This window comes from Neofelis nebulosa, chromosome 8, assembly GCF_028018385.1.
Source record: "Neofelis nebulosa isolate mNeoNeb1 chromosome 8, mNeoNeb1.pri, whole genome shotgun sequence".
NCBI lineage: Eukaryota > Metazoa > Chordata > Mammalia > Carnivora > Felidae > Neofelis > Neofelis nebulosa.
The window spans coordinates 88,710,710-88,729,939 of NC_080789.1; the positions used below are offsets into that span (position 1 = coordinate 88,710,710).

General features: G+C 36.6%; 1 protein-coding gene across 3 annotated transcripts in view; it reads right to left on the reverse strand.

Moving 5' to 3' along the window:
- PDE3A (phosphodiesterase 3A) overlaps positions 1–19,230 on the reverse strand; it is a 325,528-nt gene that overhangs the window by 20,239 nt on the left and 286,059 nt on the right. For all 3 annotated transcript variants that reach the window (XM_058743490.1, XM_058743489.1, XM_058743491.1), the window contains 6 exons: positions 18,704–18,858; positions 17,181–17,318; positions 9,850–9,961; positions 3,260–3,373; positions 2,928–3,127; positions 1,034–1,237 (listed from right to left, as the gene is read on the reverse strand). In XM_058743490.1, the coding sequence (XP_058599473.1) occupies positions 1,034–1,237; positions 2,928–3,127; positions 3,260–3,373; positions 9,850–9,961; positions 17,181–17,318; positions 18,704–18,858 (923 nt within the window). The remainder of the gene's footprint in view (positions 1–1,033; positions 1,238–2,927; positions 3,128–3,259; positions 3,374–9,849; positions 9,962–17,180; positions 17,319–18,703; positions 18,859–19,230) is intronic.

Below are 19,230 nucleotides of genomic sequence, written 5' to 3' on the forward strand. Positions count from 1 at the left end.
AAAACTAAAATAAGAAATGATGGACAAAATAATTATTAATTATTGAAGTGAAAATAATGCTACTTAAAATTAGCATAGGGGCGTCTGGGTGGCTTAGTCGGTTAAGCGTCCAACTTCGGCTCAGGTCATGATCTTGCAGTCTGTGAGTTCGAGCCCCACATAGGGCTCTGTGCTGACCACTCAGAGCCTGGAGCCTGTTTCAGATTCTGTGTCTCTCTCTCTCTCTCTCTGACCCTCCCCCATTCATGCTCTGTCTCTCTCTGTCTCTGTCTCAAAAAAAAAATAAATAAATAAACGTTAAAAAAATAATTTAAAAATTTAGCATATATATGTAAAGAGGCTGTAAATTAAAGTGGATAAATAAATAAATAAAAAGAGACGCCTGAGTGGCTCAGTCGGTTGAGCATCTGAATCTTGATTTTGGCTCAAGTCATGATCCCAGGGTTGTGGGATTGAGCCCTGTGTTGGGCTCCATGTTGAGCGTGGAGCTGCTGAAGATTGTCTTTATTTCCCCCTTTGCCTCTCTCCCCTGCTCATGCTCTCTAAATAAACAAATAAATAAAATTAGCATATATTACCAATTACCAGTAAATAAATATAGCTACAAACGGTAAGAAATTTTCTTAAGTTAAATTTTGGTGTTTATGTTTGAAGTATGAAATTTTGTTTTGAGGTTTTGACCTTTTCTACAGTCAGATAATTTATGTTAATATGCTACAGAGGTGAGAGTAAATTAAATCAAACAAAAACCCAATGACACTGAGATTTTTATTTCTCTGCAGCACAAAATGTATGTATGTGTACACACACACACACACACACACACACACACACATAGAAACAGCACCTCAACTTCTCAGATTTCTAGATTAGGACCAATGTCTATATATCTGCTTCTGGTTAATCATTTTATTGCATTTTATTTTCACATTTGACATATAAAAGGTGAAAGCAATGAATTTTGTTCCACACTTTGATTCCATGACATCTTTCAATATGGTCATAAAATGAAGACTGGTACAAATCTACTTACCTTGGCATTAAATTTGGCTACGAAATCAAAGTGTTTCTTCAGGTCAGTGGCCAAAATTGCTTCAATGACGAGGAAACGAAAATGCTTAAATTCCACATGGTCAAGATTAACTAAGAAGTTGTACTCTGGACGGGACATGAAAAGATTCCATGCAGCAGCTGCATGATGGTTCTCCAAAACTGAACGATCATTATAGAGCACCGCCTAAGCAAATAAGTAAGAGACTGAAGAGTTCAACTTTTAAATTAAAAAAAAATAATAATAATACATGAGTATGCAAAGCTTTCGGAATTCTCTTTTTTCACAGAACACAGAAATTTAATCTTGTGACTGTTGGTTATTAAGAATTATATATTGTAATTACATTGATTGATGGTTACTTTTCTTGGTTAAATTTCCTTTTTTATAAGATGAAGTTCATTTCCTTGAACTTTATTCTAAACTCTTGCAAATGAGGGGCTTAGAGTTAGCTTTTATCAGATTTCTTTGCACAAGAATTTAACTATTTAAAACAATCCAAATACACTAAAATCCCTAGGAGGTAACTCAGTTACTTTCTGCATCTAGAGTAAGAATTACCTTTTCTTAAACACATATAACTAATACATAGGAATGGAATCCCTGAAAAGCTCATAATTTAAAACATTCTCACCTCACAAGCAGCCATGGAAAACATCATCCTTAAAGTAGTAATTGAAGGTATATAATAAATATCTGCTTGGAATTCTCTAATAATGCTCAACGACATTGCAAGAGAAGGAAGTTGCCTAAAAACTGCTTGAAGGTTAGTGTGGCAGATAGATGACAATACAGGTTTAAAAGGCATAAGGATAAAAAGGAGAGCCTGAGCACATGAAAATTTACATTGAACTAAGTAAAAATGCATACATGTGTAGGAAAATATGCATGACAAATGGTGCTGGCAAAATGATTTGCCCATCTTTAGGGAAAATAATTCTGGGGTAAGAAGGACATGCTGGAATAAGTTTAAAATAAGTAGGGAAAAAATATCAGGATACTTTTTTAACATATAGATTAGAGGAAAATCTAGTCTAGTCTATATGACAGGTGGAAATGGATAGGGGTTGGGTAAAGGACAAAAGTCAAACAAGAAAAAAACAAAAAATGTATGAGACCAGATTGTCTTCTAGACCCTCTAGAAAGAAAAACAGGATCTCGGAATACTTAGTAACATGGATCCAGCTAATTAAATGAAGGAGAAACTTACTGAGTTTAATTGTATAAAGGGAGATGCTGAGATACTCAGTGATTAATTTTTGACTTAACTTCAAATATATATGAAAATGAACTTCTTTAAAGTTATTGTTTTTGGAATACTATGTTCAGATAAAAAAAATTCCTTCAAATGAATGAAATAAGTTGATGTTTAAATCCTAATCAATAGAAATGTCATAAGAATCATGGTTGTTATAATGAATATATCTCAAATGAATAGGATTTATATACAAATAAGCCCCATATTCTTTTTTTTTTTAAGCCCCATATTCTTAAAAGTCCAAGAAAGGCTGGGTTCTCTAATCTTTCCAAAAAAGAGACTCTAGTATAGGTTTGATTTTCTTTGTTGAGAAGGTTCATTAATATGAATTCAACTAGCTTTTCTTCTTAAGAAAACTGAGAAGGGAGTCCCATGGGTAATAAAGTTGCATGCCTGCCATTAATATCTTGGAACAAACATGATATATTTTCAAAATTAGCTTGGTCTGTAAGATTTTTTTCAAAATTAGTTTGGTCTGTAAGATTTTTTTCCTAGGGCTAAATATAGCTTGGCTCATATTCATTTGGTCCCTATTATAAGTCAAATTTATAAAATAAATTTCCTTTGGAAAAATCTCTAAATTGAATTATCTCTTGTAATCAAAATTGAAAGATTTACCTGAGGAGCACTAGTTGCAACCAGGAAAGCATTAGTCCTTCCTGGGTGATCATAATCATGCATGGCTGCAGCTACATACAGGGCCATTAACTCTAAGGCAGGGATATTTCCAGACAGACATCCGTATTTATCATCAGGCACATTATACATTTTTGAGAATACGTATCCCATATGTCCATGTGTAAACCCACTGTCAGAATCTGAGAAGAGAAAATGAAAGTAACAGAAAGTTTTAAAAGGTATTAAAGTGATACCATTTGTCTTGACTTCCTTTTTTAAAGAAATACTTTTCCCCCCAGTTACAAAGAAACACAGATATACTTAACACGTACCTGAATCACTTGCTGATCCGTGATCATTAATCACAGTTGAGTGGCCTGGAATAGGTTGTGTAGTAAGATACCAAACAGCATGTAAGACGTCAGTGGCATGGATTCTGTTATGATCTTTAACCAATGCAAAGGGAACAGTCATTAATTTGTGAACTTGGGGTCCAAGGACTAAGAGTGCCATCTACTGGATAAACATTTTAGTCTTAACATTTTAATACCCCAGCAAAAACATTCAAGGACAAATACTCTTTGATTACTCTTCCATTACTCCAAAATATCCATAGTGACAAGAAAAAAAAAAAAAAGCACACACAACATTCATTATTCATGCAGATGTCTGAAGTGGAAAAATCTGTGTGCAGAGTCTACCAGAAACCTAACATATAAAGAAAACTCACTATGTGAAACCCCTGTAATGTTTACCTTTATATGTATTTCCATGCTCCTATAAGATTATGCAGAGGACCAAAATAAAAGAAAGACCCGTGACATACTGCAAATAGGTCAGATCAATGGCCTATATCACCCAATATCTCATCTCTGATAAATAGCATGCAAATATATTCTGTGAATAAAACATAGTACTATTCTTTTGTATCAAACTTAAAACACTGGTTAAAAATTACTACTATATCTTTTATATGTAGATTAAATCCACAAAGCAAAAATCAAGAACAAGAATCAATGATGTTCATTTTGGGAATACAGCTCTAGGACATACCTACAGAGAAAAATAAAAGCCTCTTTGTACATTAATGTAGGGAGTTGAGTCATTGACCATAGAGCAAAATCTATGGGAAAACCACATCCTCTAGTTAACAATGTCATTATCACAGGAAGGGGGTCTATTCTATGTGTGCACCTCAGCTTCTACTGAACCGTGACAAAAGGCCCGGTGTGCTCTTGGCTCACCTTCTTTTTCTGGTGCAATTCTTCCAAATTTTTCTCTTGTCTACTGGCCCTTCATGGTATTTCATTGAGTGCTATGCCTTACCCTAAGTCTACTAACTTTACATACTTTATTTCCAATGGCCAACGATCATACAGTCTCCTCCAATATAGATTATATCTCTGAATAATACTCAACAGATGAAGAGAAAAGAGAGAAAAATAAGAATAATAACGGGACTTGGAGAGAAACATCTGGTCCCTGTTCAGGGAAGAAAGAAAAAACTGACACTGTGTTGGTGGGCACACGGAGGGAATGTGTGGAGATAGTGCCTATTCTCCTACATTTCTGGTGACTCTTAAGAGTCAGTCTTTATGTGAGGACATGTAGCTAGATCTTACGTAAACACCCCAGCAATTCAGTCTTGTAAGGACTTGAGAAGACGTGTTCAGAAGAGCTTTGAGAAACAGATAACCCAGGCTCCAAAGGAGGAAAAGAGGAAAACCTGTGCCCTTTGCCATTGCCAGATATTATCTAGTGCCCTAAAGAACAACTGTATTGAAACTGGAGTCTGTATCTCTGCATATGGACTATCTCAAGTCATCCAAGGCCATTATATTTTACATCCACACCTGTGCCATGTACAAAATTGATCACACTAAACGTTTCTGGATTTAGGTGAGATCTGATTTTGTCTCTTTTCTGATAGTATTACATGGGTTACCTTAAGTGAGTTAAAATTCTCAGTATCATTTCCTAATCTTAAAAGTATAGACATATTAAATAATGGTGCCTTATTATAGCACAATGGTACAATTGTGAGAATTACAGAAGACATATTTTTAAACTCCTGACACATAGTAAGCTTGCAGTTAATATAAATATAAGTCACATAAAATAAATTATTGCTGTTGGGACAAGATGGTACAGATAACCAATTTTCTTCCAAAATCCATCCTGGATTTGTTAAACACTGAAGACCTAAAAATAACAGCTATGCTAAATCCTTGGGGGACAGAGAAGGCAGGGATGTTCCGGTAGAGGAAGAAACTGCCCAGGCTGCCACTGTTAGGGGATATATCAGGAGAGAGCTTCTAAGTTCTTTTCTCCCCCTTTGTGGCAAGCTGGGAAAATGACCGTGTGCAAGTAGTTCCCAGTCCTCTTCCAAGTCACAGAAACCTGTGTATGCACCCAGCATCATGAAGGGAGGATGGGGGCAATATCAGGCAGATATCAGGGGGCAGTATCTGGTGTTGGCAGAGTCTGTTTGGGGTGACAGACAACATCAAGTACAGATAAACCTGTGGAGTTACTGCTTCCTGCCCTATTCCCCACCCCAAGGCCCAGGGCCAGAAGGCTTCACAGGTAATTTCTGTGAATTTTCAATGAATAATCTTATCTAAATAATCTGGTACTGAAAATATAAAAAAGGAGGGAAGCTGCCTGACTCATTTTATGAGGCTAGAATAATCTTGATTTAAAAATTAGGTAAAGAGGGATGCCTGGGTGGCTCAGTCGGTTAAGCGGCCGACTTTGGCTCAGGTCATGATCTCGCGGTCCGTGAGTTCGAGCCCCGCGTTGGTCTCTGTGCTGACCGCTCAGAGCCTGGAGCCCGTTTCAGATTCTGTGTGTCTCTCTCTCTGACCCTCCCCTGTTCATACTCTGTCTCTCTCTGTCTCAAAAAAATAAATAAATGTTAAAAAAAATTTTAAAAAAATTAGGTAAAGACAGTATATGGAAATAAATACCCGCTTTGCTTTTGAATATAGGTTCAGAAATACTTAAAACAACAGCTAACCAAACCTAACTCCTTAAAAATATCTCCAGTTATGCATGTGTAGATCCAGAAGAATAACACTGTCACTGTCACCATATGCAGGATGGAAAATCACCTGCCTTCTAAGCAGTGAATAACACGTTTATTAAATAAACATTTAATTAGCATGTATTATGTGCAAGTATTGTGTCAAGTGCTAATATTGCTGCTGTTCTCGCCATCAGCTTTCTGATGACCAACTCAGGAGCAAAGGCACCCAGGAAATAAGCCAGCTAGGTCCACATAGGGGATTTTGTAGGACACACAAACATGCTTAAATATTCCTCTTCTTGTAGGCAACTGAGAGGGATAAGTAACAGTATCAGAGCTATCATTACTATCATCCTTCTTCCTTCATCTCTGCATTTTGGACAAACCTCCAACCCCCTCGCTGGTTCCCCCTCCCATCTGGTAAGCCCCTCTGCCTCTCTGACAACACATAAACGCACATGCACACACACTAACACATAATAGGCCCTACCTCATACCCAAAGCCTGTCCATTTCCCTCTTCTGTCTTGATACACTTGTTTTCTCAACTTTCTCCTGATCCCTCAAGCACAGAGTTGAAGCAAACTGGCGTGGAGGGTTGGAGTTATACGTAAAATTCATACATTTTTAGACCTATAGATTTTCAATTTAAAATTCTGTCTATGTGCCGATGGAAAAGTGTTAAAAGAAGGAAAGTAACAATGTAAATATTTTCCCCTTTGGAATATAGTAAATACTGTAATATTTCTGCCTTTCCAGCTTATGCTGCATCACCTCAGGATCTACTTTTGAATTGGTGGGCACATGACATACAGCTCAGCTGAACTGAACTGAACACAGATTGAGCAATATTATTCTCTTACTGCCATTAAATAGTACCTGATCACAGGTATTTCTGAGACATCGTACCCATTTCTCCAACTTCAGTAACAAGAATGAGAGGTGTTAGGTAACATATATTTTAGAGATGAAATTCTCCGAAAAGAGAAAAAGCACTCTCAAAAGTAACTTTGAATTTACTAATGAATATCACCTGATGATTTATCTGCTTTACCTGCCAGTATGCCCAATTGAAAAGGACTGTGAACAATATTAAACATTATCTCTCTGTGCAATTGAATATAAACTATACCTTAATCTATCCAAATCTTTACTGAGCAAGTATATATTTGGTATCATATTTCTGTCAGTGAGTTGCGTACACCTATACCTTGTCATATCTACCTAGCTACCCATGTCTATTTTTTTTTTTTTAAAGTTTAGTGTGTGTGTGTATGTAAGAGAGAAAGAGAGAGAAAGAGAGAGAGAGAGAAACAGAGAGAGAGAACTGGGGGGGGGGTCCAGCAGGGGAGGGGCAGAGAGAGAGGGAGACAGAGGATCCAAAGCAGGCTCCACGCTGACAATGGAGAGCCCGACGCAGGGCTCGAACCCACAAACTGTGAGATCGTGACCTGAGCCGAAGTCAGGATACTTAACCGACTGAGCCACCAGTCGCCCCTATTTTTAAATCTAGATTCTTCAAATTTTAATAAGGGTTCTGGGTACAAATTTAAAATATTTTGGGGTACCTGGGTGGCTTAGTCAGTTGAGCATCCAACTCTTGATTTAGGGTCATGATCCAAGGATTGGGGGATCAAGCCCTGTGTGGGGCTCTCCGTTGTCAGTGTGGGAGCCTGCTTGAGATTCTGTCTGCTCCTCTCCCCTCTCATGCTCTCAATCAGTCAATCAATCAATAAATGCTTTCACATTTTCCCGCTTCTTTTAAAAATTATTAAGGGTGTACTTAGAAGTCTAATTACAATTTAGTTTCTATTATTTTAGGTGACTGTCATATTAAAGTTAATCTAACCCATTTTAGTTACTCTTGAGTTTTTTCATTTAGGTATGGGTTTATTTAGATAGAGCTATTAGAAACATAGTTCTCCAGGAATATGTATTAAAGTTAAGGACACATAAAACAAATTTTTATGTAGCATAATTATAATTAATGGTAAACAAAGCTTTTAATAAATATCTATATTAGTTGAAATTTACAACACAACCACATGCAAAGAATTACTATTGAAAAGTGATCACCAATCAAGCTAAAACTTTCCTGTGAGAAGATATCAGTGAATTCCCTTTATGGAAAGTGTCTGGGACTCCTAATAGAATAGGCAGGTTTATAATAAACAAATTCTTTTCATATGGAATGAAGAACCCACTCTTTCAGGGAAAAAAATCCATTCACTTGTAAAATAAAAAACTATAAGCATGAATAATAAAATTTAGACTCTGGAAACTTCTTTATACACTTAAATACTAGTCAACTCTCCCTATGATTTAATGACACACTGCCCAGAGAAACGTTAGTAGTTATTATATCAATTTGTACTGCATGGACTTGGCTATCACTGATTATGTTACTAAAATATATTTGGAAATACAGCAATTTGTAAACTTAGTCTGGTGACTAGCTGTTGAAAAATCAGTAACACTTATGTCAATCACTGGCATCCAACCAGGGGGAGCCCTGGGAAAATGGTATTAAGAAAGCAAGGCTTATCTTGAGATCCTTTCAACTACCGCTTTTTCATATTTTTCTCTCAATTTCCATGGCCCTATTGGCCAGACCTTCCCAAGGGGACCAGTGTTCTTAAGTTCCTCTTTCCTCTATACCCATTGTCCTGTTTTGCCTGCATTTGGGTCCCATATTCTCCAACAAATCTCATTGTGGATCCAACTCTCCATTCTCTTTTCCTATTACATGCCCTTAGCTGTGCATTTTTGTTCCAATCAGATGGCATTTTGAAAAACAATATGTTAATAATGGATCACTAGTTTAATGTACTAGTTTAATGTCTGGAAATACCTGTACTTTATCTGTCTGCATAGAATTTTTATTTAACTTCAGCTCTTTGCAACTAGAAAAAGACATGGGATTCTAAAGTCTAAGGTGTATAAAAGAAAATTTAAAACTTAAAACTTAGAACATGATTTGAACAACACGTTTCTAAGACATGCCTCAACCAATATATGATGTCTATTTCTCTTGTTGTATGCCATTTATTTTCTAAAAGTACCACGTGATTTCTGCACATTTTCACAATTTCTATGACTGGATTTTTGGACATTTTCTTCCATACCATATATTTTGTAGTATTTAGGATGATGTTCAGATGAAACCTGCAATGCTCCATATTGGAAATTTAACATCTTCCCTCTGTTCTATTTTGCATTATTATAAATCACAAACTATCCTCATAATATTTAAAGTTCACAAACATGAACACTTGGTTCACAAAATCTTCCTTTGGTCTTCACATTTGTCTGATTTTAAAGGCTTCTAATAATTTCTTTGCAACCACTTAGGAGTGCCTCTTGTGTATTTTATTAATTATACCATCACCCACCTGTCCCTCAACACCCAGGCAGGTTTTTGTTATATTCAAGAACATCAGGAGTTAATGTTTTAACTCTGCAGATGCCAGAACAAAAGTTGAACTCACCCAATAAAAGGAGTACGTAATAAAATGAGCAATAAATTTAACATTTAATTATTTGTGGGGCACACACTTAATTGTCTTACTAGGTGAAGGCACTATTATAACTCCTTTAGAATTATTACCTCATTTTACCCTCATAACAATCCTACAAAGCAGATATTATGATCCCCATTTTACAGATTGAGAAATGAGGCATGCAGAGGTTAAGTAAGACCCATGGTCTTCCACAGCTGATAAATGTAGGGGCTGGGATTCTGAAACAGGATATTATCTCCTAATCACTATAGCATGCGGCCACACACTGTGTTTACCATGGGGAATTCTCTGTTAGCTGCTAACAATTCAATATCCCACTACCCACAGCAAATTTGACAGATTTTAAAGTATTATTTCACAAATAACATACTTACAAGGAATTTCCCTGTATCCGATCTCCAAAGCATGAAAATAATTCATAAATTCCCTAACTGGAATTTTGAAAGCTTCAAAGAGGCCCATGTCTTCAAAAAGTCTGTATGATACCTATAAACAGAAGCACAAGCTTTATAAAACATCAAATAATTCATAGCTAGTAGAGACACCTATTGGGAATAAGTCAGGTAACTATTGAGGAACTCTGTGTGTCTAGCCTTTGCAGTCCCTGACCACAGGGGTATTTAATCTGTTTTTAAAGGTGGGGATATGCAACCAAGAAAACAACCAACTCAAACAACAGTATATGCACTGCAGAAACATATCAAGGCAATCAATTGTGTGTGATATCAACTACTAGGCAACGCTACTTCCTAAATTGCTGACTGCAAAGTGCATAACATAAACACTAACAAATGAGAAAAGGCTTTGACTAATTTTTATTGAAAAAGAAATTCCAGAGGATAAAGGATTCATAGCTGTACCTTAGAGAAGGGGAAAGAATTATGAGAGAGAAAAAGGGTTACCTTGACTAAATGTATAGAGAAACCAATTTATTCTACTGTAGTATAAATACCATCTAAATTATTTTTTCCTCACATGTCTTCTCTTTCTCCTCCAAATATCTATTCTCCTTTCAGTTGCATTCACATCTCTGGCGACTCAAAGTCAGTGAATACCTTTGCATGTAATTGGCATATTTGACAGGCAAATGATGGAGAAAAAAATGATAAAGGCACAGGAGGTAATGGGGAGAGAAATGGTTATTCACATGGCAGAATGGAGGACAGCACCATTTCAAGTGGCCTTACTTCGTATCAAAAGGTACAGAGTTGGTTATAACTCAGGAGACTTTATGAAAGAATTATTCCTCTTTTTTATTATCTGCATCTCTTCTTAAAATTGTCTTGAAATATTTCTTCCAAAGCTTTGATATATTGTTTCATAAATTTCTATCTTTTGTCATTTGACTTTAAATTTATTTAAACTTATTTAAAGTCAATGACATTCCATTTTGAAGCTTATTTAATTTGAGAGAGAGAGAGAGAGAGAGAGAGAGAGAGAGAAAGACAGACAGACAGTGGGCGAGAGAGGGAGGAGCAGAGAGAGAGGGAGACAGAGAATCCCAAGCAGGCTCCATGCTGTCAGCGCAGAGCCTGATGAGGGGCTTGAACCCACTTACCATGAGATCTTGACCCGAGCTGCAATCAAGAGTCGGATGCTAAGCCAACTGAGCCACCCAGGTGCCCCTCAATGATATTCCTTTAATTATGAACTCAGTGTTTAACATATGTGTGTGTATATATATATATATATCTCTAAAGGAATTTCTATCTAAAATGAAACAGAAGGATATAAAACAAAAAAATCTCATGCATGTGCTGTCAGAAAAATACAATTTAAAGACAGACTGATTTCCCATAAATGACTGATTTACAAAAAAAGTGGTAACACTGGGATTTTCTTAAGTGATAGGTAGTTGATCAAGAGTTGCCTCGTATCAACCTTGGGAAGTTGTACTTATGGTTTCCAGAGATGTGAACAAGGAATGGTCAGGGTCGGGCTGGTCTCACAAAGTAAACTGACTTGAGCTTTGCTTGTATGACTGCACTGGTTTCGTCTGCTTGAGGAATTTTCAAACCTGGTCCCATTTGTTTTTTATTTTAACAGTCTCTAATTGAACTATCCCCTTTTTACATTTCCTGCCCATAGATAACAGCCCACCCCAAACCCTCAAGGGACTCATGATAGTTTGCTATAGTTTGCATATCCTAAATCGCAGTACGTCTGTTATTCCTGAATAAACTCATCTTTTTGACAATTTTGAGTTTGCCTCAGTTTACTTCTTTAGGCTGGCATAACTAAAAAGGAGAGTTATTCGTTCAGCATATATCTATTGAGCCCTTACCACGTTCCAGACAATTTTCTGCATATGAGGCATATATACAGGTAAACAAAACAAAGATCTCTTCCTTCAGGGAGCTTACGGTCTACCAGGGAAGGGAAGTAAACAGCAGATATAATAAGGTATACACTATGACAAAAAGTAGTAAGTAATATGTAAAAAAAAAAAAGGGGGGGGAGCAGGGGTGGAGGACTGAGAATACCAGAGAAGCTATGGAATTTGCTTTTTTAAGTATGGTGGTTAGAGCAGACATATCCAAGGTGACATTTGAGTAAACAATTGAAGGATATATAGACTGAAGTACACGGATATCTGCGAAAAGAGTTTTTCATACAGAGAAAAAGGCCTGTGCAAAGGCCCTGAGGTATGCTTGCTGTGCTCAAGAAAGAGCAAGAAGGCCAGCATGGCTAAAACAGAATGAATGAAGACAGGAGTAGAATTTATGTTAGTAACAGCAGAGTGGGATTGGGCAGGATGCAATGTTGGGGGTTTGACAGCTAGACTGACCATTATAAGATTTTTACTCTAAGTGAGGTAGGGAAACCCTGGAAGAGATTAGAGCAGGGAAGTAACCTTATTTGACTTATTTTTTTTTTAATTTTTCTTTTTTTTTTTTTAACGTTTATTTATTTATTTTTTTTTTTTAATTTTTTTTTTCAACATTTTTTATTTATTTTTGGGACAGAGAGAGACAGAGCATGAACGGGGGAGGGGCAGAGAGAGAGGGAGACACAGAATCGGAAACAGGCTCCAGGCTCCGAGCCATCAGCCCAGAGCCTGACGCGGGGCTCGAACTCACGGACCGCGAGATCGTGACCTGGCTGAAGTCGGACGCTTAACCGACTGCGCCACCCAGGCGCCCCAACGTTTATTTATTTTTTGAGACAGAGAGAGACAGAGCATGAATGGGGAGGGTCAGAGAGAGGGAGACACAGAATTGAAACAGGCTCCGGGCTCTGAGCTGTCAGCACAGGGGCCCGATGCGGGGCTCGAACTCACGGACCGCGAGATCGTGACCTGAGCCGAAGTCGGCGCTCAACCGACTGAGCCACCCAGGCGCCCCTTGACTTATGTTTTAAAAGCATCACCGTAGCTGCTGTTGGAAACAGATTATACCCTAGGTACATCAACTTCTATATGCTTTTCTCCACTCTGAATGGCAAGTATATTGAAGTTTTACCCTTTTTGTTTGGAACATAACATCCACACCTCCTCTCTTTAAAAATGCAACAGAAAGTGAAGTTAAGGTTTCTGTAATATTTCAAGCTGTTTTTTTTTTTTTTTAAGTTAGCTCTTCTTTACTACTGCTTTAGTCTGTATATGAGTTCTTGCTTATAAATACCTAAAGGACTTAACTATGCATGTTACTTCAGGGACCTGTCCGAGATCACACAGCTGACATTTTCAGAACCAAAATTCAAGCCAAGCCTTTTTTGGCTCCAAATTTTGTGCTCTAAACTGTGTTAGATCCTACCACTGGTATGTGAAAAGCAATGTTTGTAAGATTGCAAATAACTAAAGTTTCCCGTTACTCTCTTAAACATTTGAAAGATGAATTGAAAAAATTAAGACAACAGGATATCTTAGAGTATGGTTTTAAAATAGGAGAATTTTCACTAAGATGCCATTACAAATCAACCACTAATAATTTAAACTACAAATAAAGATTCCATTAACCAGGTAAATACTGGTAACTGGAAAAAGCAAGCACTCTTCTGAAATCTGAACCATGCCCTTTTAAATTTGTTAAAGTAAATATGATAGTCATCAAAAAGGCAGTCAGTATATTGAGACTGAAAAGTCATTTCCATTGCACATATGTCTCTTTAAAAATCTTTTGAAGTGAGATTTTTTCTGTGTAGTTTCAGCCAAAAGGTGATTTCTCGGAATGTTCAAGTTAATTCATTTCAGCTGTCCCAAAAGTCTTACTAGGGTAAAAAAAAAAAATATGCCTTTCACACAGTGAAAATTTCATGATTTTGTGCTTATAAACTCCAATCAAAGAAAAAAAATCCCATAAAGTTCTACTCAGCAAGACAAATAAAACTGCATTTTCTCAAAGTTCAATGTTTTGTAAACTGGAAAGAAAAAATAGTGATGTACTAAGGATCATGTAGTTATGTATTTATTTTTGAAAGATGACTGGAAAAAAAAACATTAGTGAATTTTACTGCAATCTAATTGTTCATTACATCTAATTTTTCCATTGTGTACTCCTATCCAGGACTCTTACAAAACATTTTGTGGCAAAGCTGGTCAAGGGTCCTATTCCCACCCCTTGTTCCCAGAAATTAAAGGGGAGCTAGGTACTTGGAACAGTATTTGCTATACTGTCACTGTAGCTAAGAAACCAACTGCTACAATAACCATTTTCCCACTGGCTCAAGCTCTCTGTTCCCAGTTTGAAGACAGAATAAGTGAATGTTTTATGAGGGGCTGAGAAACAGCTGAAAGTAAACAAAAGTCAATAGTATGGATTTCCTGGGGCACCTGAGTGGCTCAGTCATTTGAGCGTCTGACTTTTGATTTCAGAGCAGGTCAGGTCATGATCTGATCTCATGGTTCCTGAGTTCGAGCCCCGGGCTCTGTACCAACAGTGCGGAACCTGCTTGGGATTCTCTCTCTCTCTCTCTCTCTCTCTCTCTCTCTCTCTCTCTCTCTCTTTGCCCCTCCCCTGCTCACGCTCTCACTCTCTCTCTCTGAAAATGAATAAAAACTTAAAAAAATAAGTATGGATTTCAAATCACAGGTCCGATATTTACTATATAACTAGATGAATGGGATATGCTGTTTTAAGCCTTGGTTTCCTCTTCTGAGAAACAAATTAAACAGAATACCTGCATCAACGTTACTGAGAGGATTAAATTGCAGAGCTTGGGGGAGTCTGTGACATACGTATCAAATACCAAACAATGTGAAAATGTTCTCTTCACAGGAAACACACTGCAGTGAAAGGGAAAGCAGAGTTCGGGGCCCACTGCCATCGCCTCTTGCTGTACCATTCCAGGGGTATTTCCAGGTAAGATCCTTCCCTCAGAGGTGCAGTCTGCAAGGGGGTTCAGAAAGTGGGATACAAAATCTCCCAGGAGGAATCCCGAGGTGTGAGGTGAAGGTGGACTGGATAAAAACAGCTGCCCTTAAAGCTGTCTTCACGATCACCTAGCATAAAAGAGGTTGCTTAGCACTGAGGAGAAGGAAAGAGAGGGGAAAATGGGCCCACTAACTCCTAGGAAAGGTGCAAGGGCTGTCACCCTAGGCCTCACAGTGTTCATGGTTAGAAGACAGTTTAGCAGAGGCAACTACATGGTACACAGACCATATAATTATTTTGACCTTCATAAGCCATCAATCATTTTAGCACACTTTTCTGCGTAGGAAGTTGAACTGCCATTATTTTGACACATATCTAACTTCCCTACTAGTCCCTTTAAGGCACAGACCTACTTTTCCTTCTTGAAGACTAGCCTAGTACTTTGTATTTGTGGATCTGAAAAACAGACGAAAGGCCTCTCTATCATCTTCCTTCAAACCTTCAGGGATCAGGAATCCTCACCCTGAAACTCCACACTTAAGATACTTGTTGAGAAGTCTGAAGAAAGCCTGTCTCTGATGCATGGGGTAGAAAATCAGTATGACACGTGATTTCTCTTCTAGTGTTTTCCAGGGAAATGTTGGTGGCTCCAAAAATCTGGGTCTTGAATTCTACGTCTCATATTAATTTGGTGGTCCTTAGCATCTCTGCTGTGCTATTTAGTCAATCTATGAGAACACACTTGAAGCATTTTACATAAGCTGATAAATATTATTGTATTAGCCCCTTTCATTGAGGGTGTGTTCTGAGAGGTGTTTGATAACAGAACAATTCCAGTGTTGTGTTTTGTTTTTTTCATTTATTGAGATCATACTCAAATTCTTAATTTCTGTGTTTTCTTTCTCCTTCAAGGACACAAATTTATATATTTTTTAATGTGTAAAGTCTTGAAAGTCGTCTAGCTTAAGGAAAATATACAAAAAGTCTTGTTAAGTAGCAATAGTTCATAGTCTATTTCTTGTGATACTTAATGGTGTCTTCTATATTAGAACAGAGAACTCTGATATGTTTCTCATGGCAATGGAAGGAAATGTGTTTCTGCACAATTTTAGGTCTTTTGGTAAGACCTAAACACTGAAATATTAAAAAAAAACAAAACTAGTCATTGGAAAAAATTATAGACAATAAATTAGTATTTCTCACAGCAATGGAAGGAGATGTGTTTCTGCACAATATCTTACTTTTTGGTAAGACCTAAACACTGAAATATTAAAAAAAAAATTAAAAACTAGTCATTGGAAAAAATTATAGACAATAAATTAGTATTTCTCACAGCAATGGAAGGAGATGTGTTTCTGCACAATATCTTACTTTTTGGTAAGACCTAAACACTGAAATATTAAAAAAAAAATTAAAAACTAGTCATTGGAAAAAATTATAGACAATAAATTAGTATTTCTCACAGCAATGGAAGGAGATGTGTTTCTGCACAATATCTTACTTTTTGGTAAGACCTAAACACTGAAATATTAAAAAAAAAATTAAAAACTAGTCATTGGAAAAAATTATAGACAATAAATTACTATTTATTATTAGGTAGCTTTCTTATCTTGAGGGCTTGTATCAAGTAGCAATAGTTCATAGTCTATTTCTTGTGATACTTAATGGTGTCTTCTATATTAGAACAGAGAACTCTGATATGTTTCTCACAGCAATGGAAGGAAACGTGTTTCTGCATAATATCTTACTTTTTGGTAAGACCTAAACACTGAAATATTAAAAAAAATTAAAAACTAGTCATTGGAAAAAAATTATAGACAATAAATTACTATTTATTATTAGGTAGCTTTCTTATCTTGAGGGCTTGTATCGCCTTTTATTTCTTTTGTACCTGTTCCTCTCCCCTCTGTCTTAAAAACTACGTATTTTATTTTATTTTTTTTTTTTTTTTTTTTTTTTTTTTTTTTTTTTAATTTATTTTTGGGACAGAGAGAGACAGAGCATGAACGCGGGAGGGGCAGAGAGAGAGGGAGACACAGAATCGGAAACAGGCTCCAGGCTCCGAGCCATCAGCCCAGAGCCTGACGCGGGGCTCGAACTCACGGACCGCGAGATCGTGACCTGGCTGAAGTCGGACGCTTAACCGACTGCGCCACCCAGGCGCCCCAAAAACTACGTATTTTAATTGTACATTATGGTATTCACTCACTTGAAATTCCAACTTCTTTTGTTGGCCCACTACCAAGGAATCTACAGAATGTGAGGTACTAAAACTTCCTTTCTCCACCTGAAGTCTACCACCAGTGTCAAGCATGTACAGAGCTTTAACCAACCATGGAGTTTTTTTTTTTTTTTCCTACATTTAAAGTCACACGTATGAATGCATTCCTCACCTGGCTAAGAATACGGCCACATTTTCTTCCTATTTTTTCCACCAAATCAAAAATCGGAAAATTCCAAGTATTTAGCTGCTCCATAATTGAGTCCAAGTTATCCATGACAAGAGGTTCAGGAGCAAGAACTGGTTTGTCCTATAATGAAGAAGAAAAGATTTTAAGAACATGTAATTTTTTTCCACGAAGCAATTTGCACTTTGTTCAACAACTGACTTTACAAAAATAAATGACTTAAAACTTCAGGTGAATGAATGATCTTAAAAAAAAAAAAAAAAAAAAAAAAAAAAAAAAGCAAGGTGAATAAGACATTGGTCCCAAAGTAAGGAGAGAAGGTCCTAACGCTGTTTCATACCATGAATTTTGCATATTAGGTGCCTGCCTATTGCTGGTTCATATATGCCACAGAAAAAAATGGATGTTTCTTTCCTAATAGAACTGCTTTTCACCTACTATGGGATTCTTCAATAAAGACTAAAGGACTTCAGGATGCTCTGAAATTGTATATAAATTTATCTCTTTAGAAGTATATGTAAATTTTTCTGGGAGGGTTCCTGGTTTATATTGCACTTTCAAGAGAAACCCATGATGGGGGAGGAGTCAATCACCCCCTACTCGGCCAAATTTATATTATTGTTTCAAAATCAGCATTAATCCTATGATAACTGCCACATTTTTCACTATTTTTATTTAATTCATGTGATGTATGGTTTATAAAGAAACCCGCACTAAAGAAATGTAAAGACATTTTACAATATGTTCTAAATGAGGATATTCTTAAGAGCACATTTACCAAAAGGTAAAAATAAAAAATGATAGTGAGGATTAGGAAACATGCAAATTACATTATCTGACAATCTCTTTAAATTAAAAGTATAAATGGTAACTCAGGTAAAATAAAAATGATAATAGCAACAATGGATAATTACATGACAGTGAACTATTTTCTACTATTTGCTGCCTCCCCAAGATTAATCAGACTCAAATGTATGCTTTTATCTTCTTTAAAGGGATCTCTATAAACACCCCAAATCAGTCATCATTAAAGGATATTTTAACGGGTAGCAAGTGTCAGTATAAATCTAGCTTAATACAATAAGGAAAATAAATATTGGCATGCTTTCTAAATAAAGGAAGTGCTACGAAAAAGTAGCAGAAGCCCTAAGACAACTAACATATTTCACTTTTACTGATGTTTATAAAATATTTTTTATTGGATGAAATAATTTTTTTTCTATGCACTTTTACATTTACATTTTTAGATTCTAGGATTAAACACCTGTAGTCACTTGTGGACATGAATATTTATGGTTTTAATCACTAAATAATAGAATCATTAAGAGATTGATATACTTGCATAAGGAAAACATATACTGACACACATAGGTATGGCTATAACACATGTGTGCTCCAAAAGAGATACATCTGTAAATCTAACGACTCAGGGGTCTGTTTCTAAGTCAATTTCTGTAACAGAAGGCAATCTCTCAAGTAAATGAATGAGCGCAGTGATGTGGGGCTACCAGGAATATCATGGTCTCAGACGTGTAGGTGCCACAAGCCGAAGCTTTCCTTAGAGGCTCTCTCGGGCACTCGGTCTCATCTTCATTCTGTACAATATCACTGCTATCGCTGTTGTTATTGGTTTCATAATCAGAGGTAACTTGAGTAGTGTCATCTGCAATTACAAGAGAACAGATTAGGATGAAACCTGCAAATGGAAAAAGGGGTCCTATGTGAGTGCATATTCCTAAGCGAGTAGGGAAATAACTGCTTTCATGAGCTGACACACCAAGAAGGTGAGATCATGAAGTGGAGAAAAGTACATATTTTTTAACCCAAGAAAATAGACAGAATTATGACCTGTGGTTTATATTATGCTCAGTTATTCCTCATTAATAATATGTAGATCAGCAGTTTATACTTTTTACAAATCTTATAACATTATGTTCCTTTTTCCTTTATGCATCCGCCAACACATTAAACCAGCAAGTAGCTGACAAAACACTAACTCCAGAATGGGCACATGGTAGAAGTTAGCTGATAGCTG